General features: G+C 47.1%; 1 protein-coding gene and 1 non-coding gene across 4 annotated transcripts in view; both read left to right on the top strand.

Moving 5' to 3' along the window:
• Positions 1–21420, top strand: part of FAM207A (family with sequence similarity 207 member A) — a 65928-nt gene extending 44508 nt beyond the window's left edge. Inside the window, exons 1-4 of one of the 3 annotated variants that reach the window (XM_026084821.1) lie at positions 7063–7099; positions 11150–11303; positions 17648–17716; positions 20767–21420. In XM_026084821.1, coding sequence (XP_025940606.1) covers positions 7069–7099; positions 11150–11303; positions 17648–17716; positions 20767–20890 — 378 coding nt within the window. In that variant the 5' untranslated portion in view covers positions 7063–7068 and the 3' untranslated portion in view covers positions 20891–21420. Of the gene's footprint in view, positions 1–7062; positions 7100–11149; positions 11304–17647; positions 17717–20766 lie in introns of those variants that run through there. The other 2 variants (XM_026084819.1, XM_026084820.1) reach the window with 2 other exon arrangements.
• Positions 2613–2771, top strand: LOC112975124. The gene has a single exon (XR_003256488.1). It is a non-coding gene; the product is annotated as a U1 spliceosomal RNA (small nuclear RNA).
• Positions 21421–27589: the final 6169 nt, after the last annotated feature.

The raw sequence follows: 27589 nt of genomic DNA, 5'->3' as shown, positions 1-27589 counted from the left end.
GGCAGTCTTCAGAAGTGGATTTAAGGACGGTGACTCACTGGGCCACCTTGAGTATCTTGTGTGCCTGACAGAGTTTGACCCTTGAAATATTAATCTTTATGCTGGAGAAGGCTGCTGAAACAAGTGTGGGTGGGAAGAGGAGGAACTGAGGGCTTCTGAAGAGTGAAAAATGTTTCAAGCAGAGAGCGAGGTACTTCTAAAGGGATAGCTCTTTACCTTGTGGCTGAGGCTGAATGTTATTGTAGCACCTTAAAACGTTCCCGGGGAGGACAGGATTTGTCCCCCGAGTTGCCTTTCACAGACTACTGAGCAAATTCGGACTTCTCAGTAACCTCCTGAGGGGATCTGCTCCAGCTTCAGCTGGCATGTCACTTGTGCGCTTATGCGGCTAACTAAAGATGAATCTCGGCTCTTTCCGCAGAGGGAGGTTTCATGCCCTTGCTGTAACTGGTCGGAGCCTGAGGATGTTTACCAGGCCTGATGGAGGTGTGACCTTGGTGTGAGGACACGAGTCACACTGCTCCTCCGAGTGTCTGATGGGGAAGCAGGGCTTAGCAGTATGCTCCGTTTTAAATAACTGGGTGCTTCTGGAAGGGGTGAGAATTTAGATCCTGTTTTAAATAGGATGCCTTCCTCATTAGGCGAAGGAGGAATGCTTGTGTGCTGGAGTAATGATTAAACACTATTAAAAAWAATGTAGCTTGTTTTGGAATATAAAAGCAAATGCTGTATCCATGGTGAAACCTGTCCTGTCCTATCAGGGCTGTCATCTTCTCTTTTCAACATAGTTTCACAAGCCTACCCAGAGCTGCAGGGCTTGGACCAGGTAAAACCTGACTTCTCCCCAGCTGTGGTCCCTGTGCACCAAGTACAGGCTACCAGGCTGCCTCTGGGGGCTTATCTAGGAGTAAGGGGAAAAGAGCCAGAACATCAGCCTTAATTCTGTCCTTGCCATCTCCAGGTCTAGCTCCCACTCGTCCCATGTGATCCTGGCTCCGAGGACTTTTGCAGCCATGCTCTCTGGGGGAGAGGAGGAGGGGAGCTGAGCTGTCAGATGGGGTGGGTGGATGAGGCTGATAAGCCCCTGGGCTGACTCCTGTGGGACACCTTCTCTGGCAGGCAGAGAGACAGCAGCACCACTGTGCTGGAGAATGGCTTGGCTGGCTTTCTGCCTAGCTTGCGTTGTCCGTGATCTCTTTTCCAAGAGGAAAAGAGTACCTTCAGTGTTTCTGCATTGGCGCCTGTCAGGTCGTGCATGAGATGACGGGAAAGGCAACCGGGGCGTACCGCTTCCAATCCCTTTCAGTGAAAAAGGGTCTGAGACAATTTACAAGTGACACTATGTAATTAAAGAAAAGAGGAAAAAAAACCAAAAAACCCAACCTATTCCTCTTTGGTGTACTCTTCACATTTCTTTAGTGAACTCATTCCACAGCTGTAGGCATATGCTGCTTTTTTTTCCTCCTGTTATACAACTGAGGCTAAAATTAACACATCTGTTGTTGTTTAACTTCAATTTATATGGTACCCTGTTTTGCCAAAATATTGTGTTTCGAGCAGCAACACCCTTACTGCTATGTATCATCAGAGTTCTGGGAATAATACTTAAACACTAAGCGCTATTTTTAATAGCTCTTACCAAAGGGGGCTTGGTGCTATATTTTAGCTGGCGAGGGGACAGGGGGCAGATAGATGTCTGGTGCCGGAGAATCCTCTTCTATTACAGCATAGTGTGGCACAGGAGCAGATTTACGACTGTTATTTCTGCTTGTGGTAGAGTCCTTGAAGTAATGTGCTTTCCTGGAGCTCTTTCAAAGYGGAGCTGAAGCCCGTGTTTTGGCCCTTTTAGTTGTGCAGTCCAACTTGAAAAGTGGGATCTTGGGGCTTAGAGGAGCCTGTAGTGTTATGGCTTTAACGTAGTCTCTTGGTTGAGCAAGGCTTGTTTATGGATGCCTGGAAATGCTAAAATGGGTATCCTTTTAAGGTAGGATATATATCTCTCTCACACACTTACTTTAGACTTAGACATATATGTGTGTGTGTGTGTGTATATATATATATAAATATATAAAGTCTAAGACCATGACTGCAGTCCTTCACCCAAAAAAAACCATACCACCATTTCAAAACGAAGGAARTAGTCCTGAAAAATTCTGCCTGTCTGCCTTGAAAGCAGGATCCTGAGAATTGCCAGGAGTAGTAACAAGCATTTGATGTAGGAGGCAGAAAGTCTTTTTTTTTTTTTAATCTGTTTATGTTTAAAATGTTTTGTACTGCACAGATCAGAGAAAATAAACACATCCTGACTAACAGGAGTAATTGTCAGGTTTACAATATGTAAATTACCCTCAGCTAATGTAAGTGGGTTTTACTTAACCCTTTTTCCTGTGAACAAGGTTTCAAAGGCAAGCGTTGTTAAATTACATGTGGAATGGGCTGAGGGGGAGACCCAAGCCCTTCTGATTTCACAGGAAAATAATTAAAACAGAGCTGCGGTCTGCCTTTGATCTCAGAGGTGCTTGCAAGCTAAATAAAAATAAAGACTACCTTGGGACTGTGGGTGCTGTGAATTAACTAGCTAGCTACTAACTAGCTACTAACTAGCTAGCTACCCACTTACCTGCCAGGGGAGACACCATGATCCAGCAGGTGGTTTTCCCAGGGCGAGGCTCATCCCTTGTGCTCCGGGTGTGCTGACCCTTGCAATTTCCCCAAATGCGGGAAACTCARCTGCATAATTTGTGGTAGTGGGGGACTGTGTTTGTGCTTAAAAAAAATTTATTGTGCTGCCGTTCAGAGAGACCTGGACATGCTGGAGAGTTGGGCGGAGAGGAACCTCATGAAGTTCTACAAAGGCAAGTGCAGGGTCCTGCACCTAGGGAGGAATAAGCCCATGCACCAGTACAGGTTGGGGGTTRACCYGCTGGAAAGCAGCTCTGCMGAGAAGGACCTGGGAGTGCTGGTGGACACCAAGTTAAGCATGAGGCAGCAATGTGCCCTTGTGGCCAAGAAGGCCAACGGTATCCTGGGSTGCATSAGGAAGAGTGCTGCCAGCAGGTCGAGGGARGTGATTCTCCCCCTCTGCTCAGTCCTGGTGAGGCCACATCTGGAGTRCTGHGTCCAGTTCTGGGCTCCCCAGTACAAGAGAGACATGGCACTACTGGAGAGAGTCCAGTGGAAGGCTACAAAGATGATTAGGGGACTGGAGCATCTCYCTTATGAGGAAAGGCTGAGAGAGCTGGGCCTCTTTAGCCTGGAGAAGAGAAGACTGAAGGGGGATCTTGTCAGTGCATACAAATATCTAAAGGGAGGGTGTCAAGAGGATGGGGCCAGACTCTTTTCAGTGGTGCCCAGAGACAGGACGCGAGGCAACGGGCACAAACTGAAACCCAAGAATTTCCATCTGAACATGAGAAAAAACTTCTTCACCGTGAGRGTGACAGAGCACTGAAACAGGTTGCCCMGAGAGGTGGTGGAGTCTCCTTCTCTGGAGGTATTCAAAACCTGCCTGGAYGCAATCCTGTGCAACGTGCTCTAGGTGACCTTGCTTGAGCAGGGGGCTTGGACTAGATGATCTCCAGAGGTCCCTTCCAACCTCAACCATTCTGTGACTGTAACTAAATTCTGCTTCCTGCATGTGAAGCATTCTCCAGTGAGTTTCCAGCGGCTTTGGCACACTGCACAGTAACTGGGAGTTGCCAAACACAACTTGGCAACTTCCAGCAACAGAAAAACCTTCTGATGGGCGGGGAGGGATGTAAAATGAAAATCTCTGTGGCAGATGCAGTGTGACTCTTGCACAGCTCTGACTTCCAGGGTTTGGTGCATAAGGGCAGAAACAGGCCCCCTCATATATCGCTTGTGCTAGAAGGAGGAGTATCTTCTCTGGCTGATGACTTCTCTGCAGCTTTTTGTGGGATGGATTGAAGGACTGGCCTCAAAGTCTTGTTCACCTCTCCAGGTGAGGGCTGATGCCAGACTTCTGCTGGCTGTTTATGCCTCTGTGGTACGTAGGATGCTGAAACCCTGGCAAGCACCTCGTGAAGAGCCCGTTCCAGCCAGAAGGCTTTCGAGAGAGTGCTAGACTTGTGCGCTGGTCAGGAATCACCAGTGTTAAAGGCCTTTGAATTCGTGCAGCTGACTTGGCCTTGGGGACCTTAACTGTTGCCTGACGATACTATTTAGATGTCCTGACTAACATGAGGTTTTCTGGCTGTTGTCCAACACACTCCAGCTTCATCATCCTCGTGATAAACCCCCAAACATGTAACATCTTCAAGCTTGATATTGGCCCTGTGAGATTTGTTGTTGTTCCCCCCCCCCCCCGCCACTAAACCGTGGGTGTATTAGGTTAGATCATGGGTCCACCTAGGCTGCTGCCTCATCGGCAGGATGGGAATACTTCCCTTCCCCCAGCGCTTCCCTGGTAGTCTGCAGCTTAAGGACTCAGTGCTGGGGTGTCTGTCTTCCCGCCTGCCTAGAGGTTGGGCTCTTGCCAAGAAAACAGCTTTTGCCTTTCCTTAAATATTCTGCTGCTGCTTGGAAAAAAATAAATATCTGAATTGCTGTTATTACTAGAATTGGCCAGCTGGCTAAGGGTGGGTTTTTTTTTTTTTCATTAACAATTCACACCAGGCGCTGTTTTCCCAATGAAGTAATGAGCATGTTTTCAGACAAGGGGGGGGACCCCCCCTCCACCACCACCAGCACCATCCCTGAAGTCTGGAAACGCTCAGTCAGTGTATGCCAGAAAGAGAGCGAAGGTTTCTAGTCTGGGCAGTTGCTCAGAGATCACGGGGATACGCTTTGCAATTCTCGTTTTGGCCTCTCATCGTGCTTCGTCCTCGCTTCCCCAGCAGTGAAGCCACGGGAATTTGGGGTGTTGGGGGGGTGACAGCGAGGAGCTGATTTGGGGGAGCGTGCGAGTTGGAGCTGCGAGCTGGTGCCTTGCCCTGTGAGCGCGTGCTCTCCTTAGCCTGGGTCTCTGTCTGCGTGTGGGGCAGGGGCAGAAATGAGGAGCATAGCTGCTTCAGGCTTCGCCTGGGATCTTTTCCTTTGGGAAGGTGAGCGGCTGACTGCCGTGGGAGCTTCAGGCCCTCGGTCTCTCCCTTGAACGGAGAGGGAGCAGAGGGGACTGCAGTCCCCATTCAGACATCTCGGTGGGGACGCTCGGGTGAGGTACAAGTCCCCCTCAAATCACCGGGAATGGTTCATGACGATTCACATTTTCATGAAGACTCAAATTAATATTAAGTCGGTTGCTTTAGCACCTGCTTTGGTCCCACAGCAAGTGGGTTCAGGAGATTAACCCTTAAAATGCCTAGGGTTTTGCCCATTTTGTTTGCCGTGGGAGAGGAGGGGCTGCAGGAGGAACCCTGCCTGGCCATGGCTTCCGCCCTGGCCCTGCGGCGCCCAGCTGGGCCCTTGGCGTGACCTAGGCCTGGATGTGTACCCAGCTGAGGGTGTGCTTGATTTAGTGCTGTATGTAGGTGGGGGAAACATGGACAGTAGCTTCAGTCACAACAAATGCTTTAAGACAACCCTGCGCTTTGTAAATAAGTGATAGCTTCTAGGTATGGTTTTATTTCTGGCTTTTAGGTAGATAAATCGCAGTAACGTCTTTTTTTTTTTTTTTTTCTGGGATAAGAGATAGTGAAAACTGTAGCTTCATTCTCCTTGTCCTCTAGAAACTCGAAACTTTTTGTTGTCGTTAGCGTTATGAAAAAGCCCCCCCCCGCCCTAAGCAGGTTTGTTCTAGTCTTAAGGCATTGAAGTGATTCAATTATGATCCTGCTTTTGTTTAAATCATCCCGAAAGGTTCGAAGCTTCGGAGAAGTTCTCTTCAGTGAATTATTTTCAGAGTTGTATTGAATTCCTTTATCCTGTTTCTTTGATTACTGTTTGAAGGGGGAGAAAAGGGGTATTTCTTCTTTACCACACTTAAGAACAGCCTAAGGTGAGAGGAGTAGCGTTTGGGGAGATTCTTCCTCTATTAGCATTCCTGTAGCAATATTCCCAGGACATTTCAGTAGACTGAAGTCTTTTTTTTTTCTTTTTTTTCTTTTTAAAACACTAAAGATAAGATTTTATAGTGTCTGTAATGAATCTCCAGTAAAAATATTTATGTCTTTATTTTCCTTGCTATTGGATATCAGCTGGTCTCCAAGTAGTGAATTCAGTGTTTAGTTGTTGCTAGCCTTTATTTACAAGCTATTAATAACTGGCTGCTATCTATGGGTGCCATATACCTGGATTTTTCAGAACATTTCCACTCCTTTCCCTCCCCACTACATATTGGCTAAGTGGAAGTTGAGGACTTTGGTGAACTGCTTGCCATTACGTGGATGCCCCATAGCCCTCCCAGAACACTGTTACTCTTTATATCTCCTGGATGTCTGCAGTCTGTGTTGCTATTTTTTTTCCCTAGCTTTATCAGTCTGCATATTTTCAGTTTGAAACTTGCTTTCTGCTCCCACTACTGGAATATTTAGGTCCCTCTGAATTTGTCCTCACTGGTTTGTTAGATTTATCTTAGCTTAGTAATCTGTTGCTCATCAACCTCAAAAGGGAAATAGAACTAGGCCTAATTCAGACCGTTGCGGCAGCTCATCTTATTGCATAGATGTTTTGGGAGTGATCAGCACTTGTGGCTAGTTTTCAGAAGGAAACACCAGTCTATTCAGGCCAGATTCCCGCAGGAATGTAGCAGATTGAGAGTAAAGTTCTCTTGAAAAGCATTGCTCAAGAACAGCTACTTAGCCTGAGAAAACAGGGCCTGGGCTGCTGCTGCTAATCTAATCTTGTTCCTTATTTCTTACTTCTCAGCTGACAGGGAGCCAGTTTTGATTTGTTCAGCTATGGATTGAGATGCAGCCTGTCTGACACGCTGACAAATTCAAAAGTGGAAAAGGCTGAACAAAATTTTATGGGCTCTGCAGTGTTATCTTTATGAAGTGCCCGACACAGCTGTATGCAGTAGCCAGGCTCCATCTTACATCTCTTTTTTTTCTTTTTTTTCCCCCCCCTCCAGGTGTAGAAGAGAAAACAATTCTTTCAAAAAAAGAAAAAATGAAGCTGAGGAAAGAAAGATGGCTACAGAGTAAGTACTCCTCCAAAAAATAGCTGTGTCACGTGCATCTCACAGGGTGACTCTATTGGATTTCTCTGTAAATGAGGCGTGTTGTGTGGGTGGAAGTATTGGGCAGTGTCAGAGCAAAGGCTATAGGCCGTGGAGGCTGAATGCTTCTCAGAAACCTTCAAGTCTGTTCCCCAGTACATGGGATAGAAGTCCCAGGTGTTGTCTCTCTTTCCAGAGGGCATTTAACACTCAGACTGAGTCTTTACCTCAAAGCTGTTTTTGATCTTCCTCCATGTGTGGTGTAAGAGACTACGTAAAGCCATTTACATAGCCTCCAGGTTATGTGCCACTCTAGGGTTTAGCTTGTTGCTCTGTACTGTTAAGGATGCAGTAGAGATACTACTAGCTGTACAGTCGCAGCATGGGCTAGACGGCTCCTGAAGAGCTGTGTGGATGGTAGGACAGCCTGGAGCCGAGCCCCACACAGCCAGCAGTTAATCCCCCATCTCTGTGAGCAGTTGTGGAAGTCTGCAGTAGGGCCTTGTGCCCCTTGATAAGGAAAGCGTCTGGGGAATACTAGTTGTGCTACTGCTCTTTCCCATATGCCACGGGTCAGTGAACCCACCTACCAGACAGTTTTGCCTTTCTAGAGGCTGTGAAATAAGAGCCAAACAAAACCAGCCCATGGCAGAAGTGCTCCTGTTTTCTGTGGGAATTGTTTGTATTTTCATTTCAAGTATTGCAGTACAGTAAGACTTTCAGCTGTGGTACTCTGAGGTACTCTGTTTTCTTGTTAGTTATGTGCTACCTGTCCTAATGTACTGAATCACTTAAAAGCTCAGATCTTACTTTGTTGCACACCTGTGTGCCTGGCACCCATTTGCAGGTGCCAGTGGGAGCAGGGAGTTGCAGATGAGAGTTGGGGGGCCTCCTCCTGCAGAACAGTTCAAGGTGGTCTTGTCTGAGGACCCTTCCAGAGGGCAGGTGAGATGGCTTTGTCTTCCTTTCCAAGTGGAGTAGGGAACGTGGCAGCTTCTCTCTGACTAGTAGCTCTATGCTTTCAGCAGAAGGAGCCTTAGAGCATCAACTCCTGGGGCTCTGCTTTGGTACGTATGGGGTGTAGCAGGAAGATTCCTCTTACCACCTGGAGTTGTTCTTGGGGCAGGCTTTTCCCTTAACACCTATCTGCCCGGCAGAATTGCTGCCAGACTGTGTGGGGGGTTGAGCGGTGTGTCTTTCTGCTGCACCATATGTTCTCTGCTCCTGAGCTCTCGCTGCTCTCTGAGCTTGAGTCCATCAGCCTGTGATTTCACCAGTCACAGTTAAGGTGTCTCTGGCTTCCCTTACATAAAAAGATGGCAATTTAACACAATGAGTGCTAAGGAAACTTCCTTTCCATCACCAAACTTCCAAGTTACCTTGACATCTGCAACCCTCAGTCAGGCACAACACATAGATGGTTGTGATAGTCCTGACATCTGGCCTGCTGGTTGCAATTTCAGTTCTCCTAAAGTGTTCTCCCTGTGTGTGTATCTGATACTATTGTGGGAATATTGGAAGGGTCTGCTGGAGCACAACTGAGCTTTCCCTAGTCTAATATCCTGTCTCTAATCATGACTGGTAGCAGATGCTGTAGAGGAAGGAAAGTTCTCAGCAGCATCTTAATGACAGTGAAATCACAGAAAAGGGGTACACAGAATTCATGTCTTGCATTTCCTGCAAGAAACAGAGGACGAGGTCTTGGACTTTGATGCTACTGCTCCAATATTCAAGGTCAATCACGCTGAAGATGGGGAAAGTCCGGAAGCAGGCTCTCATGTGCTCTCAAACCTGCCCTCCTGCATGTATGTCTTTACGGCAGCAGTCTTTCTCAAGATGACATATTTTGTTTTGGCCCTGGCACGGGCTCCTTTCCCCTCTCTTGGCTCTAAAATTACTAAACTGAGTGAAGGGAAATGAAATGCACAGGCTTTGCTTTGGAGAGAACCCCAAGATAGAAAATTTCAGCCTAAATTATCTGTCTGAGAAGATGCTAGGTATTGGAAGTGCTTTACAGATAGGGAAGTACCTAATTGCTGGCCCTCTTTTCACCCCCGCTAAACTTGCAGCCAGTTGGCAAATGCCAGCATTGTCTTAGCAAATGTCGTACTAAGGCTAGCCAAGTCCCCTAAGATATCTGTAAAAAAAGTCAGCAAGTGTTGGTACTGGGTGTGCAGCTTTTTATTGAGACAAAAACTGAATAGCTGGAAAGAGCCTATATACATATCAATAAAGAAACTGATATTATTAGCTGTTGGAGCGAAATGAACTCCTGTTTCCCAAGATGGTGTTTTTTCAGTGACACTGAGCACTTTAACATTGTGATAACTGACCTCAAAGAGCTTCAGTGAACTAAAACTGAAGCTTATTGATTTTGTCTGATGCTTGTCATTTTTATAGTGGGTTTTGCGATATTTGCTTGGTCCTCTCCCCTCACCCCCAAAAAGAGAACTCAACTTTACTGAAATTGTTATCTTTAAATCTCTGTTTTCCTAAATCTTCCCAGGAGTTTGTTGTTTCTTGTTATCCCAGGCCTGTTTTTTTGACATTGGATGCCAAGACCCTGGGAACTAAAGTTCAGCCCAGTAGTGCAAATGCAAAACTTGGAGATTTCTTCCATTCCAATAAATCATCTCAGGAAAGACTAGAGCGGGGAAAAAAAATTATGCAATGCTTTAGATATTAGAACTATGTGCATTTAAAAATATATATATCGTATGGCTCCAAGGATGAAGAAGACTTCATAGGAAAAGAATTTGGGATGTTTGCTCAGAATCAGGTGTCTGAAAATTTTGAGCACATAATGTTTATGAAAGCTCTAAAGTAGCCAGCTTCATAAAGCCAGACCAAAAAAAGAAGTGATGCAGAACAGAAAGCTGTGTTCTTGGCAGGGATTCCTGAGAGGAGAAGCATTTACAATCCTGATTTGTCACAAACATCCATGTACAGCAAAAATTGCAGTTCATCAAGAACTGTTGCTGTTTGACTCAAACAGCTTAGTTGGGGAGTGAACAGGACAGCAGTATTAAAGGAACAACCAGCTATCCAATGAATTGGAGTGCTGCTTTCTTGAATGGAGCACCAGGATTAGACCCAGAATTCCAGATGGCGTCTTGTCTGTGGTCTGTAGAGTGGCACTGACTGCTTTTTGTTTCCACCAAAAATACTTTTGCTGATGACAGTCCTGCTTCTGTGGCCACATTGCATCAACAGCCATAGTCCTTCCTGTACTGACTAACTTGGCCGCATGATTGTTGTCACTGTGCTCCCTAATGTCCATATGAGGAGTTCTCAGCTTAGAGCTGAATCTTGTCCTTGAAATGCATTCATACAGTGTTGGCCTGGTTGAGGGGAAGGATGGTGGCCACGGTAAAGGAAGCACAGTGCTGACGAGCTGGCTGGCCTCGATCAGAGGGTCGGGTTTTCTCTGAGGAGTGCAGAGTATGTTTGTTCAAAGCTGTAAGCAGAGGCCTGCTCTTCTGCTGTGGCCTTAACTGAATGCACCATGGGAGAAGTAGAGTTCTCCATCATGTCCCCCACCGTACTGGCACTCCTAATGGTGTCAAGGCAACGTAGCTAGTTTCTAGGCCCAGTGATCGTCTGGCAGAAGGAAAGGAAACATGTTGATCATGCTGAGCTCTAGCTGTTCCTGGTGGCATCATCCTGGGACATTTGGGACAGATTGGTGGATCCTGGAGGTCATCTGGAGGCTCGTAGCAGACTCCTGTGCTGTGTTGCTGTGAGCAGTGAACAGTCTCACATGCCATGTTGCAAGGAATGGAAACAGTTCAGACAAAATGATTCTGGGAATTCCACTTCCCATTGCAAATGCTGATAGAGGTGGGTGCAGTTATAGGCAAACAAAGGAGGGAGGACGACCCAGCTGCATTATTTTCAGTCTTTCCTTGTTTTAAATGACTACTTATCTGTTGTCCCTGCAGAGAGTGAAACAAATTATAAATTTCGGAGATCAGGGAGTATCTCTTGGAAATGCTTCCCCTTGCCCCCACTAATGTACTGTTTCTGACTCAGAAATAGAAAGTGTGAAGCTAGCCAAGCAGAAGCAAAAAGCTGAAGCCAAGCGGAAAGCAACACCTGTGGTGGGAGACATGCAGCCACTGATGGAAGCCCTACCTGAGCTCTTTGACTTGACCACAGGTGGCAGGGGCAAGAAGCCACCCAAGAGGTATGTGTCGTTTGGGGATGGGCCATGTATTTTCCTTCTTCACACAGGATAAAATGCCCTGCAGCTCAGTTTGTAGCTACAGGCAATGGAAGTTTGGTGCCGGCAGTCAGGAGAACAGGGCCTCATTCTCAGCTACATTTCACCTCTTTCCATGTTTCACTGGCCACAGGAAAAGGCCTAAATGTGCCTTCTGAATCTCCAGTTAAGAGGGGAACTGGTTTCCTCAGATGCAGCTTAGCAGGAGACAAATTGGGAGCAACCAACCCTCTTGGGAGCTGCAGGATTGACACACAAGTGTCCAGAGTGCAATACTGCTGCGCTTGCTTGAGAATTTGCCCTTGAAGTGTGTTTTATAATGAAAGCTGTCCTGAGTGTCACCTTCAGCGAACAAAACAAGAGAAAATAAGAGAAATCCTTTCTCTTCTTGCAGGTTCTGTCTGCAGCATTCAAAGGGAACTAAGGTGGTGGTTCTTGTTTTGCAAGTGGGAAAACAGAGGGGTTTGACTTGCCTGTGTTCACACAGCCGTGGTGCAACAGAAGGGCATGGATTTGGAGAGCCAGGTTTCAGAGAACAGTGCTGCCTGCTAGGATTTTTGGCTCCCTTCCCATGTGGGCCTCTGGCCACCTTGCAGCCTGCTGTTCTGTCCTTCCAAACCTTCAGGCTTTCTCCTGAGGGAGTTTGAAACCTTAGAGCACAGCTTTATTCCTTGGCCAGACTCTTTGGTTGTCCTGTTGGCTTGGAACGTGACTTTGGACAAGAGCAGAAAGATGGTATTTGCTTTCTGTTTATTGTACTGGAAGAGAAAAGCTGTTTCTGCCTTGCCAGGAGCCTGCTAGGTACCTGACCCTGTGTTTTCTCCTCTGCAGTTGCCAGTTAAGTTGGTTGGAAATTGCACTGGGTTTGCTCCCTTTGCCATCTCGGCACTGCTTTGTAATCTACTGTGTAATCTATATTCCCATGCCTCTGATCCTCTGAAACTCATGCTTCAACCATCCCGGCCAGCCCTAGGGTGGGTTCTGATTGCCCTTTTGCTTTCTCTTTTTAAATACAGTGCTCGCCTGGCCATCTGGTTAGTACTGCAGCTGCTTTTTTGTCCCCCAGTGCAGAATAAAAGAGCTCTGCGTGCTGCATAAGCGCTTGTCCCTCTTCTCCAGTTGCTCTGTAGCGGTTGGAACTAGAAACTTGTTTTGACCGTAATAAGCAGGCATTTGGATTAGAGAACAGCCAAGTATAAGGCTATCTGGCAAAGCAGCCTGTTCTTTGGTTGCAGAGCAAGGCTGAAGATACCATGAACTCTCTTGTGACTTGCCGGACACCCCAGAAATAAACTCTGACCCAGGTGGGATGCTCACCTACAGAGTCTGGCTGAGTTGGCAGTTCCTTGTGCTTCTAGAAGTCTACCCCTCAGGCAAACAGCAGCTATGTACCTAAATTGTGTCTAAGCAAGGGAAAATATTTCCTTCTTTAACTTGGCTTCTAATTCTTTGAATAGCATTTCTTTTCTTTCTTTTTTTTCCTTTATGCAGCTATTTACTAAGTCTGCCTTCTCTTTCAGTGGGAATGGGCAGCAGAAATACTCAGAGTTTCAGGTCTTCTAGAGCACTGAGGTTTGACTGGATGGAGCTCTGTGCCATGTCTTAGCCTAAGGATAAATAGGTGTTTTTGCCCTCTTTGAGTGGTGATGTGGCACCCAACTCCAGAGTGTGTTCAGGCATTGTTCCCCCTCATAATTTTCCCCCTTCTCCCTTGGAGGCTGCCCCCCTACTATCCAGGAGAATGGCTTGCAGAAAGTACATACAGGTGAGGAAGGACAAGTCAGGTGCTTCCTGTGGGGATTCTTGTCCTGGGTGGCTGCATAGTTTAGTACAAATTCCTGGTGTCCCTGCAGCTTGCAATTCTGGGCTATCTCAAAAGATAAAGTAGAACTGAAAAAGATTCAGAGAAAGTCGACGAGGATGATGGTCAAAGGTCTGGGACAGCTTCTGTACGAGGGATGACTAAGTGAGCTGGGGAGTCCTCAGCCTCAAAAGGAGGTGGAGACAAGGAGGCTTGGGAATGTAATAGTCTATAAAGTCAAGCGTGATATGGAGAGGAAGCGGTTCATCTTTTTTTTCCAGTATGAGAAATAGGGGCATCTAACAAAGCTAGTGAATAGCAGGTTTAGTCCTAACACAAGGAGGCTCTGTGCTCTGAGCAGCTCCTTGCTGCAGGATGTCATGGCTGCGTGTTCAGGCAAGACCTGACAGATCCGATGAGGAGAACTCCACTGAGGATTACTGCATGCATACACGCTGCACCTGGCTCAAAGTCTCTGAGTTGCAGATGCTAGCGAAGATATAGACATACGCTTTCCCTATTATTATGCTCTTCCCTGGCCATCTGCTATGGGCTGCTTTAATGGAGAATACTAGCCAAAATGGTCCCTCCATCTGATCCACTACAGTCAATCTTCTGTTTCTGTAATATATTTTATGGCAAAGGACGTGCAGTACATGTGGAAGCTTCCTGTGGTCTTACACAAGCTTTTAGCCTGACATCCTCAGAGCAGTGCTGTCAGCTCCATCTCCCTTTCTCTGTCTCTCCAAGATCTTTCTGTGGGACTCTGGCAGCTCTTCTCTTCTGAAAGATTGAGCTCGTCTTCTGGCTCTGTTTTCACTTTGGCTGCAAGGCTCTATTATCTAGAAAGCCTGGTGGGACTAGGGCACAGCAGGGTAGAGCAGCACTGCTCTGGCTGAGAAATTTGGTGTTGGCCAGCACTGTCTGCAGTCAGTACAGCTGATGTGGAAGTTTGACATGGGCTGACATTGCCTGTGACATGTCAACCAAAAATCAGTCCCTCTTGCAACTGGGGTGGAAGAGCTACAGTGCTCTTCCCTCCATGGAAGACTAATCCCCTTGCTGGCTTGTGGCTTCCTGTACTGCATGAGGATGTATGTGCATAAGTGTTTGAAATAATCAGAGGAGGTTTTTATAGGATTTGAATCATTACATAAATGAAGGGTAATACTCTGGTGATTTGTCAGCATTATTAATAAAAGATTAGATTCTCCAGGAATTTGATCTCCTGCTGGGTAAGAGAGCATTACAGTGAGGTTTTTATTCTGATTTATAATGAATGAAGGCAATGAAGCGTAATGAAACAGGGCTACCATTCACAGTCCGAGTGAGCAGGCAGTGTCCTGGTGATTTGTTAGGGGAAATTCAGACAACAGGCTTTTGAACTAGTCAGACCAGTGGGGCAGAGGTGTTGCGTGGACCTGAAAAGCCCTCAAAAGCATCCAGCCCCTTTAAACAGTGATGCGGCTCTTCCCAAAAGCAAAAGTGGACTTGGCACCTTAAAGCAGTCCTGCATCCTTATGGAGTGTCCTAGAGGAAGCAGTCCTGCATCATTATGGAGTGTCCTAGAGGAAGTTGTCCTGAGAGGCACAGCCTCTGGAACACGTGATCTTGTAGGGCCCAATGGTGCACTCTGGAAAGGCTTTTCTTTGAGCAAGGTTACCATCTGCAGAGCTATTTGAGACCTACTTCCCTTTGAAAAAACTGTCATGGGGACTTGGGGGCACACACAGGTTTTGCAAACCCCCACTCTGGTGATTGTGGGTTGCCATCTGACTTTGGAAGGGATTTCTCTATGCTGCCTTGAATGATTTAGGCAAACTGGGGCAGTAACCAGGAAATTGCTCCTGCGCCAAATAGTTAATGAACATAAAGTGAGTAGAGATGCTTCCTGCTCTTGCTGTGTAGTGTAATACCAGTGGATACAGCAGCATGAGGGGGAGCTGCTCAAACCCCTGTAGCTGTTTATCTGCTCTTGCTGCTTGCACTGCCTCATGACTTCTCAGGCCTGTTACATAACACCAGCAGTACCAGGGTGACCACGGCAGGGACAGAAGGGTAAGTGAGCAGTGTGCAGGCATTGATCTGCCTGGCTCCCATTTCCTGAATAGCTTCCGCGCTGCAGTGGCTGGCTAACAAACATCCATGTTGTTTGGATTCATCTGGTTCAGCAGGGAGCTTGGATACTGGGACGTGCAGCCCTGGGCAGAAAGTCAATCAGGTGTGAAGGGGATAGTGGTGAGAACAGTCCTCATGAGCTTGGGTCCTCCAGGATCCCCCTTGAGGAAAACTGATACGGATGAGGATGGGAAGGGGGAGAGCTGAAGAAAAGGAGCAGGAACTAATCAAATAGAGTGGGATRATGAAACTGAGTGGGGTGAAGGAATGTGGGGCAGGGGAGGAGAAAGAAAGGAATGATGGAGAAAAACAGAATAAAAGGATGGAGGGTAGAGGGTCAGAGGAAAATAGGGAGTGGAGGTCACTGTAATGCTGCCAGCAAAAGGTCATATCCTGCTATCTTGAAGAGAACTTGAAGAACTGTTGTTTTTCCTAACGTTGAGAGACCTGAAGAGCTCTGATACAGATCAGGTTGGGGAGGTGCTGGGACTGGCCCCGTGACAGATTGGTCCCTGGCTGCAGGTGCTGGCAGGGTGCTCCTGAGCCTCGCTCTTTTGCAGATGCTGCCTGCTGTGGCTAACGTGTCATTGCTTGTCTCAGATCCAGATGTTGCAGTTGTGAGCCTAGTCAGCTGGAGGGGAGCTGCTCTGTGGGCAGTCTGTCTCCTTGTGTTCATGTGCTAAGATGCCACTGGATAACCAGGAAAGTTGCTTCCCACCCTGTTCTCTGAAAACATTTGGCACTTAATTTTTTTTCCTCCCAATCTGCACTTAGTGAGATGCAGCAGCAGGCCCCACTGAGAGCCTGGTAGGTATGTTTTGTGCTGCATCAGGGTCCTGCCCTTTGGTGAGCAGAGGAAGAGCTTGAGCTGGTTTCCCCTGCATTCATGGAGACTGACTGCCTAATCCACTGGGCCAAATTCACAGCTGTTTCTGATGGGGGTTACAGGACTTTGACCAGAAACTTCTTCCTGTGAACAAGAAACCTCTTGCAAAGCGTTCTTACCAAGACTAGCGCTGTTCCAATAATACATATTTTCAGTGGTTTATTTTTGCCATGTTGCTCCGAGCATTGTCATGGGATCCCTTTGTAGGAGCATCTGTAGGTGTTCAACTGAGTGCAATCACTGCCTTGGGCTGCCCCGGATTGGTTGTCATCTTCTCAGCCAGATCCCTCATTCCCCCCAGGCAAGTCCTGCTTTTCTCCCATCTCAGAACACTTGTACACAGAAGCTCTGATGTCTGCCTACTGCTGCTGTTTTCTAGCTGTTCTAGTCTGGTGGCTTTTTGTCCTACTGAACAGGCTGGTCTCTTCTGAAACTGCTTTCCCCCTTGCTTCTCCTGTTCATCTCTATATCCATGTAATCCCAAAGGGTGGAAGTTGCTTCTCCATTTCTTTATGTCCAGTTATACCAGCAACTCTCCTAGCGCACTTCAAGTCCCAAAAGCCACTGCTGCCCTTTCTGCATGTCCCTTTCTTGGGCTCTGGGGTTGGCTCTTTGATAAACTTCTGCTCCTGGTTGGCATGGGATGATGACTTTGGTCTCCTTGGACTTTACCCAGAATTAAGAAATGGGTGCAGAGCATGCAGATCTATGCTTGCCCCTGTGCCTCAGCTGCACGTTGTACATCATCCTGTTATTGTAGATTCATGGGAATTTTTAGATTCCATGTTTCAGTGTAAAAGCTGAAGCTCTGTTGTGCTTTCTGTTTAGCTAACTGATTTGCAGCTAACTTCTCTGAGCCAAAGGTTTGCCTGTTTGCGTGTTCATAGAGAGAAAGGAATATTGCCATTCGTTACCTTAAAATATAAGTGGCACCTTGTACTCCAGTGGCCCCATTGCAAGACCTGAAGCAGAACTGGTCAGTAGCAAGGCCAGCAGCTCCTTCTTCCTTGTTGAGTAACTGTGGTGATGTCTATAACTGACATGTGCCAGTGCTGGAGCTCTGTAGTGTTCGGCAAGGAACGTGAGACGAGCAAGGATGACACTAGACAGGTGGGGAAGGGAAGTTCAATGGATCTCTTCTCCAAGCAACAGTGTCACTTGAATCTGGAAGTTAGCGATAAGTAGAAAGTGATCCAGGCATGGACAGTTAATGACCAGTTCTAGAGTTAAGTGATCCTATTTTTTTCAAGGGCATTTACCTCCTGCCCTTGCAGTCCTGATTCCTGAGCTCTCGTCAGCGTGTTGCGGAAAGAGTCTGCATTTCCCTTGCTGTCTGGCTATGGAAATAATTGCTTTTCAGGACCATTTCTGTGCAGGGCAATTACCTATACTTTCTGGGAAGGCAGGTTCAGAATCACTGGACTCTTTCCATCTCCTCACCCATTGCTAAATTGCCTCTCCTCTATAACATTCGCTCACTTGTTTTGTATCTTCTCTCCACAGCCATGTGAAAGCAAAGGCAGAACCAACAGACTTCTGTCTCATGAAACCAGCTCAGAAATGCAGGCTCTTGTAAGTACCACTCATCAGAGTATCTGGTCCCTGCTCCCCATAGATCTTCTCAATGTTGCCTTTCTGCTGGACTTTCTGATATTTTAGTACACCTTTATGTGTTCAGAGTTGCTGCAGCCTTTTGGGAGATGCCTGGACTTCCCTAATCTTCCGATTGGGAGTGACTTGGGAACTATGTGATTCTCCCCTGTGGGTGCAGCTTCTCCCAAGTTGTATGCTTGCACAGTGCAGGGGGTGCATGAGCACAGGCACATCTGATGCTTATTCTGCCTTGCTGTCTGAGACAGGACAAGCAGTGGGTTACCTGGATTTTGGGCCTAGTGCTTGAGCCCACGTACCTAATGCTGACATAAGTCTTGCACACCTGCAGGCTCCAGAAAAGAGGTGGCAGACTGCAGCTTTGAATCTCCCCTTTGTGTGCTGCGGGGTGTTTGGGGGTGCCCTTCTGTCATAATCTCTACCAGGCTCAATCCATTCCAGATGAATTTGGTCCACTTCTGCTTCTGTCTTGCACAGTATCTAAGTGAAGAGAGCACAGGAAGATGGGCTTGCTCCTTTAATAATTCACCTTCCTGGTCTCATTGAAAAGAAATTGCTAGCTTGGGCCTGCTGTGTCTGATCTCTGGGGTTTCCGTAGAAGCCCAGACCAGTTATCATCTTGTCCCTACTGACCATAGTTGTCTTTGGAGATGGATTGCCACTCTGGTTCCCCATGTCACCACTTATGGGGACATCTGGTTCAAATCCCACTGCCTCATGAGTGCTTCTGCTCCTCTGGGAACATATGTGTTCTCCTGCAGCCAGTACTTCTTAACTGGAGACCTTTCGATTCTGACTCTACAAAGTGAACATGCCTGTACTGTGTCCCTTCATGTGACACAGACAATGTCTTTATCAACCAGGTGGTGCGTTCCTTCTCTCTCAGCTTGCTGAGTTGGAGCTGCCAACATCCAGCTGTGACTTAGTCTCCTATGACACCAGGCCCACCTAGTTCTAGCTGATACCTTCTGGGAATGCCTCCAGTGGTTGTATAGGGGAGGAGCTCCTGAATCCCTGCATAGCACCAGGAGCTACAGTGCTCTGCTGGATCACCTCTGGAGTGATGACTTGCATGCCCTACATCCTTTGTGGGGTCAGCTGTATATTGGCACCTGCCACAACTTTTCTTGTAGAATGAAGCACTGAAAGCTTTTGAATAATTCCTGGACTTCATTAAGTGGCTGGTAACTCCTTGCTCCTCTGTATAATCTACTAGATATTTTATTCCACGAGCAGACATCAAGAACTTCACTTTCCATCAGCACAGCTCTCCTGGAGCTAGGCACTGTCATCTGGCAGTGATCTGTGCTTACAGGTTTTGTCTGTCAATTCTAGGCTGTTCAGCTTCAGGTGCTGAGGAGAACAAGTCTATGGATCCCAGCATTCTCTTAAGCGCAATCTGTGAATATCCTCCTCTGCCTGGAACTGGTGTCAGAGTCTTTTGTTGTTCAGGTTTTATACTCTATGTTGGGCTGAGCCACATATACTCTTCCCCCCATGCTGATCTGGCTGTCTCAGGGAGAAACATTTAAACCAGTTGATCCACTCAACTGATACAGCTGCTTATCTAAAACAAAGGTCACCCTCCGGTCCCCTTTGTGTTGAGCTAAAGTCAGCTTTCTGTGCAACAGCTGTGGTTAATAAGTCACACCCTACATTTTTCCTGAGCTTCAGGGGTACCTTGCCCATTTCCTCTGAGCCTTCTTCCACTGTAGAAGTTTATTGGTTGGTCACATTTGGCAAGTGTCCTTGCTGGGGTGACTTTTTATCTCAGCTCTGCCTTTCTGGATAAGTCCTTCCTTAGCTCATTGCAGAAGCCCAAAGGTCATGGCCTGGAGTGCCACCAATGTGCCATTGTTCTGGAGCTCATGGTTGAGAAATGCTTCTTGAGTTGGGACTTTACAGATCAAGAACCGAATGGGCAACTGCACCACCATCTTCTGTATCAGCAAACAGGTGTGAGATCACTTGCATGTCCTCCTGTCTTCTCCTCTGCACAAAACTGGCCACCTGTGCTGAGTACTGGCATGTATCCTACCGTAGTGTTCTGCACTGTTTAAAGACTGTGGTTTCCAGTAGGGAGATCATGAGGTTTATTTTCTAGGACTTCAGTTAGGACTGGAGTTTCTCCAACCTCCACCTCATTGCCCCAGCTGTCACACCCTGAGCTTCAAGTTTGGCTTTTCTCTCTGTTTCTCTGGTAGGGATAGGGCTGGCACTGAAGGGAAGGGACATACTAGAGAGAGGGAGTAACTGCCTGCTGCAAGCTGAGGAGCATTCTGCTTATCCACAGGAACTGCTGAGAACGTGGAGATGTGTGGCTGGCTGGGCCGTGCAGAGCCTGGGAGTCTGTCTGGAGGAGATGGGGAAATCACAGTGGCTTATATGAAAACTCAGCCTTTTATTTATTTATATATTTATTTATTTATATTCCTTCTGCTCTGTTCTTGTTCTTCTCCTGAAGCAATAGCCCTACTTGCTTTTTAAGACAAGATCATTTCCACAGCAACCAGCTGTGATCCAAGTATACAGAGGTAATTCTATCATGCTCCTCCCATGGTGTCTAACTAGTGTTGCAAGTAGGACTACTAAGTCTCTGTGTTGAGCAATACACAGAGCTATGAGCTCTTAAATGCAGAATCTGCTTTTGGGCTGGTGCACTCTGAAGCAGTTTTCATTCTTAGAAGATTTACTGGATACCCACCGTCTCTTGTTCCTGATTTACTATGGGAAAGCTCAGAATTTTCCAAGTGATGGTGGACACTAACGTGATTGTCTTTGCCTTTGTGGCATGAGATCAAGTGTCTGGCTCCCATGGAACTGGCAACAATTTAAGCTTTGGCCTTGGGTGAATTAGGTCTATTTCTTGTACTGTTTCTTTTGAGGTTTACACCAAGGATAATTCTGTCTGTACAGAAACCCGCTGCTGTATGGGCTGTGTTCTTATCTGCTCAGTTCCTTATGCGTGAGGCACTTACCATTTGTGTGTGTGTTTTTTTTTCTCTTTCCAGAGAGGAGGAAATGGCTCGATTTCATGAGGTCATTACGAATCCCAAGTACAAAGCCAACCCACTCATGGCCATCAATGAGCATCTCTCCAAGAGGCTAAGGCAGGAGGAAGGTAAACCCCTCTAGGGCATCAGCTGGGACCGAACGTGCACACTGGAGCCAGTGCGAGGGCTCCAGGCCATGAGCGAGCACAGCACCAACATGGCCTCTCAGCCACTTCAGTCCTTGGAAGCAGTCCAGCAGATTATTAAACCCAACAGTCCTGTTTTCTGTCTGCAGGAATAATGCAGTTCTCTCCTGATGGAGGCAGCTGCTCCTTGGCAAGTAGCCTGCAGAGAGCAGGGTGTTCTGTGAGATCTTTGTGCAGACATTAAGCTTCCTGTGAAGTGTCTTGACACCTTCTGCCTTCTTGTGAGCAGGCACAATTTCTTAAATTATGCCACTGGCAATGTGTCTGCTTTTTGTTCTCTTTCTCCCTCTCTCCGACTCTTTGCTGACAACTCTGAAAAGAAGTTCCCTGGTGCTCTGTTGCGATTGTTCAAGACCCCAAACCCTGGAGCCTAGAAGACTGTTGTAGATCTGTGTAAGGATTGATGCTGCTGTTCGTTGTTTTATATGAAAATTTAGCTTTGGAATAAATGCACTTTCACACAGTACTGAGTTTGCCTGGGTCTTGTTTTGATAACTACTAGTTAAAATACAAGCTTATTCCAATCACTGAAAAAATTACTTAAAAGAATGTTTTTTTTTTCTTATATGTTTAAAATTAATCATGAGACTGCTGCTGCAGCATGCAACAGAAGACACTTGAAATCATTGCAGATCACGTCTAAGTTAGACTTGTCTTTCCGCTACCCTGGAAATGTGTGCTTTGAGCGGGTGATGTTGATTTCTTCTAGCCTATGTTGTGTTTCTTGCTTGGCTTGCCATAAAGGAAGCATCTGAAAACATCCAAGTGCAGAGAGTAAAGTAATGGAGATGGTTAACAAAGTCAAACTCTTTGTACTGCTGCCGTATTTAGCAATATTTAGTTGGCACCAAAAAGGGGGTGGAGTGCCAGATGTCAGACCAGAACTCCTATTGGACTGGAGGTTCCAGCAGTTCACAGATTTAAGTTGGAGAGCTTGCTTTGTAAGGCCAGCTGTTCACCTTGTGGCGGTTGAGTCCAGGACTAGCCATCGTGTATGTGATTATTAAACTGCGCACTTCTCAAAGTACCCTCAGCCTTTGCATTCTCTCTGCTTGATTGTCTCTTGGTGAGGGAGATCTGGCCCAAGTACACAGTATTGGTACGGCTAATCCTTTGTGGAAACAGAACTGCATGGGAGAGGCTGTTCCAGCCCGTAGCCCCGAGTGTCCCCCTGCTCTTGTTTGGCAGGAAGGCTGGGGCTGGTTCAGCTTTTGGAGTTGAGCTCAAGGAAAGCTTGGTTCAGCCTGTGTTCAAACATGAGTGGAAAGAAAGCTCCAGGAGGGTTGTTCAGAGTTGAGTCTGGGAGTTTCTGGCAGCTGGTGAAATCATGGATTGGTTTGGTGCAATGAGTGAGGGAAGTGGACACTGGTGTGGGACCTGCTGGGAGGTGAGCTTCCAGGCCAGTGATGAAGGGGATGTGGCTACCAGACATTAGTAGGCAGGAGGGACCACAAGGAAGGGGCCTTCTTTCGGGGTGGGATCTTTGTAGACTTGACCACAAAAGGTGTCTAGGTTGTTAGTAGAACATCCTCTTCGTACAGAAGACCTGGTTCTAATTTGGGGTTAGTACTGTGAGAACCTGTTTCAGCAGGCAGTGTGAGCAGCTCTGAATGAAGGCCTTCTCAAGCTGATCCTTTTCCAAAGTCCTTCAGTCCTCTCCCCCTGCCTCCCTAAGCTGGCAAGGGACACTGCCTCTATTCTCCTCTGACTTCTCTTCCCCACCATCTCTCCTCTTGCCTTTCCTCAAAAAGTCTGTATTAGCTGCCTCAGATTGCTGTCTCTTCCACTGCTCCAGTAAGTCTGTGAGAGGCAGCCCAAAGCAGTGGTCCAGATAGCCAAGCACACCTTCCAGATGGCTCTGTACCATGCCTGTCTGTCCCGGTTGCCACATTTAACCAATTCTTTGTCCCTCTTCCCTGTGCTTGTTTTACTACTTAGCTAAATTGCCCTTTCAGTGACTTGTTTCAAAGATTCATCTGGTGGTTGAAAAGGTGTGTTCCCAGGCAAAATGAGAGGTTTGATGGACATTGTCTCTTAAATTTTCTCCAAGTGAGTACTTGCTGGCCATGATTAGAGGGATTTTTTCTCCATCTGATGTGATTGTGAAGGTTGTTGTGTCTGAGGAAATGAGGCGAATTGAATGCGTTAAGAGGACTTTTCATGGCTAAACATGTTTAAAAGTGTCAGGTAGAGCAGTGAATGCTGGGATTTGTGGTCTGACAGCTGCTTACCTCCCAAACAAAGCAGTCCATAGAGAAGAAACCTGAGCTCCTGCCCTCCGTGTGTCTCGTGCAGCGTGCTTTTCTCCACGCCCTACTTTTCTCCAAGCCCGAGAGTGTTCACGGAGAAGAGGGGACTAGAAGAGGCCACTTGTGACGATGAGTCTGTTGCTGTGTGGACACCCCAGACTGAAGGGGGAGCTCGGTGGGGCTGGAGAACATGCTCTGTGCAGATGGTGTGATTTTGTTGCAAAATGGTTTATGCACGTCACAGAAGTGTAGGCTCTTGAGCTCATCCTTTCATTTATGTGGGGGTTTGGGGCTGACTGGAGCGGAGGTTCAACCAAACACCCATTTGCATAAAGCTCAAGTGAATTTTTTTGGGGACAGCTGAAGGCTTGGCTATTCCCTATTTGAAATAATCCTGATTTGAAACCCCGGAGCCATCAGCGCTGTCTCTTGAAACTAACAGTGTCTTCAGACCCTGGAAAAACAACCTACATTTTTGGATCAACTCTGAGAAACATCTGAAACCCTTACAAAAGAAATTCATTCTGATGCTCAGACAAAGCGTGGAAACTGCAGCCAACTCTTATCCAAGTTGGTGCCTAAAATCAGCTATAATGGGAAGTGGCAGGCGTCCTTAATTATACATGTCTATTGCCTTGCTAATAATGCTGCTTTTCTTCTTCCTTTAGGCTGGGACTAACAAAGGCAGTCGTTTTTAATGCCTACCTTTTAACCCCGACAATGCAGATGTTACTGCTGATGCTACTAGTTGTTAGAGAAGTTGCCGTGCCACCCCTCCTCCCCCAAAGGCCTGGCTGGAGTCATGCTGGCAGAGGCCACAGACAGATGCTGGCTGTGTCCCATCCTCCACCTTGTTATTCTCAGACCAGGAGTGGCCTGGCGGTGCTCTCCTTTCATCCGACAACAGAAGAGTGTCTGGCTCCTGTGTCAGTGCTACGAGGTGAATGTGCTTTGCTGTTCTCCAGCGTGCTCTAATGCCCTGCCAGGTCCCAGGCTCTGGAAAGCAGTGTCTGTGAGGGCCGTAGGTGGTATCAAACAGCTCCAAGTATCTCCCCAACTTCCGTTCTGTTCCTGCTTGCCCTCTCAGGGGTGTCTGGCTGCTGGTAGATTGTGTTTCTTTCAGTCCATCTTGGATTTTAAGCTTTGAACGCCAGCCCTGTCTGCGGTCCTGCTTCCTGTGCTGCCACTTGCTGTCCCTGTGGGCCAGGTTGGGCGCCACGGAGGAGAGCACAGGCTTGTCCGGTCCTGCTAGATAACTCTGGCCCCAGCTCTGACGTGCTGGCCTGCGGCTGCTCTTGCTGCTCATGGCTCTCAACAACCCATGGATATAACTAAGCTTAAGCTAAGGTTTTCTGTTTTTTCTTTGCAAGTCTGCTGTGTTCCATTCACTCTTTTGTAGCTGGCTGGCTTCTGAAAAAGCCATCATCCTTTTGCTTAAATGGAGGGAAGGTGAGACGGATGAAGGAGGTGAAGACATACAGGTACAAAGCAAGATGAAGATTACTTATCCTACTGTTAGTGAGCAGGGCATTCAGGGGGATGTAGAAGTGTGTCTGGAGGGCAGGAGGGAGGGAGGAAGACACTCATGACATGTTGAAGGATTTAACTTTTATTGCTCTTTCCTTCTGTGCTCTGTGGGAGCTTTGCAGCTTTTTTCAGTCTTGTGTTTTTTAGAAAATACATAACACATGAAGAGAGTCTTGACCTCCTTGCAGGGCTGGATCGCACACTAGCCAAGCTGTGCCCTCACACTTCCCTTTGCAGCAGTGGGGATGCGCTGTCCTGCGCCATTGTGAAACTCTGAGTTAGTCGAGGAAAGCTGCAGGCAAGTTTATAAAATGCTATCCTGGGTTGTGCACTGTGGGTTGTGATCTGGCTGCCTGCATCCATCCCCTGGGAGATGCATACTGTGCATCATGACTGCCAATTTCCTGTGCGCCATCTATTTAGTGCACTGTACTTGACCAGTGGAGACCATCTTTTAAGGCCTCTGAAGAATAAGTAGGATGGTCCCATGCACCTCTATTCCAAACCAGTTCCTTCCCAGCTACTTCTCACCCACTAGGGTGAGAACAAATCTGAAAGTGCATCCATTCCTATTTTTTCAGACTGCTTAGTTTCCTTTTCACAGGCAGTTCCGAGTAACTTCAAGTTGTATCCAAGCTTGGATGACCTGAATTGCATTGTTAGGGCAAATCTTCAGCTGACAGAAGAGCTAGTCACAGGTAGGTGGTAGGGGTAGATGTTGCTGCTTGTCATATGCCAAGGGACTGCCAAGTTCTGTCTTTAAAAAAATAATGTGCTGATGGGATTGCATCTTTTTTTTCATCTTGTGTAATTTTCGATGGAAGAGCCCCTGCAGTTTGGGGCTGGAGTGGAAAAGGGATTTCTGAGTGCAAAACCAGAACCAAGCACCTTTTCTTGAACCTCAAAAGCCATCATCGGTGGTTTGTGCGGCTCATCCCAGAATGACTTTCAGATGTATCAAGGCAGGGGCTATCCCTGTGTCTCAGCCTGCACACAGGCTTCCCAGTGCTGCATCCTGTCAGTGTCAGGAGATAACTGCTGAGCACAACCATCTCTTGTCCTGCAAAACTGCCTGCCAATCTTCAGGTGTCCTTACTTGGCTAATGGAGTGATCAGGGATAGCAGCCTTTAGGTTGTCAGCTGTGGCATTTATAGCCAGTGTTGGTGTGTTAAATTGACCTGTTGCTGTGAATTTTGACACCAGCAGCAGAGTAGCAGGACGCTTCTCCCCTGCCCTGTGTGGCTTTGCCCCATCCTTCCCCTTCAAATCAGCGAGAGCCAACAGAGCTGAAGGCTCATTACCTAGGAAGTGAAGGTGTGCCTTAACAGGCGGGCGATAGAAGCAGAGGAGGTGATGATCTGGGTGACCCCATGCAGATGTGGATACGTACTCTGGCCGGTAGCCTCTACCCATCCTGGTGGCTCTCCATCTCTGTACACAGCATTACCATGCATCATGTTCACACCTTTTCTTTACCTTGGATGGGCTGACGCTGCTGCTTGGATGTTTGTCTAGCTCTTGCATTGCTTAGCCCTGGGTTTGAAAATTTTGCTCTCTGGGGTGTTCAGCAGCAGTTAAACATGCGATTGTTTAAAACTATAGTTCACAGCCTGCTGCTGCTGCAGGCATCTCCTGCCCCCGCCATCCTAGCAGTTGAGCAAAGGATTTAAAATCTGCCAGGAAACAGGCGTCTGAGACGCAGAGTCGCCTTCGCAGTTGGCGTGTTTTCAGGATGATAAAAGCTTTCACGCCAATTTTTTTTTTCTTTTCTTTTCTTTTTTTTTTTTTTTTTAAGATAGCGGGGTGGGAAAAAATAGCTTCCAAGCTGCAAAGAGAAGTTGTGCTGGAGGGAAGGGTGGGGGCCTGACCTGACAGCTCTAGACTTAGCAAGAAGTGAGTAAGCAATGAATGCGCTGCAAATTCAGGACTGGAAAAGTTTGGGGCTATTTTTCACAACATTTTTTTTGTTGGTGGTGATTTTGCCCTTGAAGGCTGTGAACAGAACTGTGTTTGCAAGCAGAATCCTGGATATCCTGTCCATCTTGTGGTGCCAGCGGATATTTTCTGTTATGCACAAAGCTCCCAAGTGCAGTGGGTGGAATGGGAATTCTCCTTTACCAGCAGCTTATGGGTAGTGTCCTTGGTTCACAGGTTTCAGAGGGATTTTTTTATAGCAGCCGTTGCAAATCCCATTTTTTTTGCCCCAGTACCAATGATGGCACATCACGCTTTGTTGCTCCTAGAGTTAGGGATTGCATCAGGCCAGCTGTGTATCTCATAAAAGTTTGGTGGGTCACAGAGACCTGGCCCTGACCTTTTGTCTGACCCGAGGAAGTCCACAGAGCAAGCGTGTAGACTCCTTCTTCTTTCCTTCTGCTTTTTGGCATGTCTGCCCTGAAAAATTTTCCTAACAGACCTTGTGCAAGGGAGTCCCCCAGTCGCTTTCCCTTATGGAAAATATGACTTATGCCAGAGGGAGGGTGCTTTTGCTCGTACTCTGGTTGAAGCTATGAGCTCTATTGGCCCCGGGGCTTTCTTTTCTCCTGTAGCTAAGCCTGTCTGATGGCTTTTGCCAGCACAACCCCTGCCAGTTCAGGCATAGAGGCAAATAGCACCACAGTAGCTGGCTTTTGTGTCTAAAAGTGAAATGGCTAGTCCGGTATAGCTGGCAGCTCCTTGCCATACCAGCAAGTTGTCGAGTGGCATGTGACTGGGAACCAATCTCTGGAAATGCATCCTCTCCTGTTCCTCCGGTGGATTTGTATCTTCCCAGTAAATATATTCTGTACTGGATTGTAAAAACTGGCTGATCCACACTTTTTTTTGTTTGTTTTTTTTGTTCTAGCTTTGTAATCAAA

Source organism: Apteryx rowi, unplaced genomic scaffold (genome assembly GCF_003343035.1).
Source record: "Apteryx rowi isolate R43461 unplaced genomic scaffold, aptRow1 scaffold_650, whole genome shotgun sequence".
In the NCBI taxonomy this organism is placed as follows: Eukaryota; Metazoa; Chordata; class Aves; order Apterygiformes; family Apterygidae; genus Apteryx; species Apteryx rowi.
Note: the sequence above shows the minus strand (reverse complement) of the source record. Positions and strands in the feature narration are given on the sequence as shown.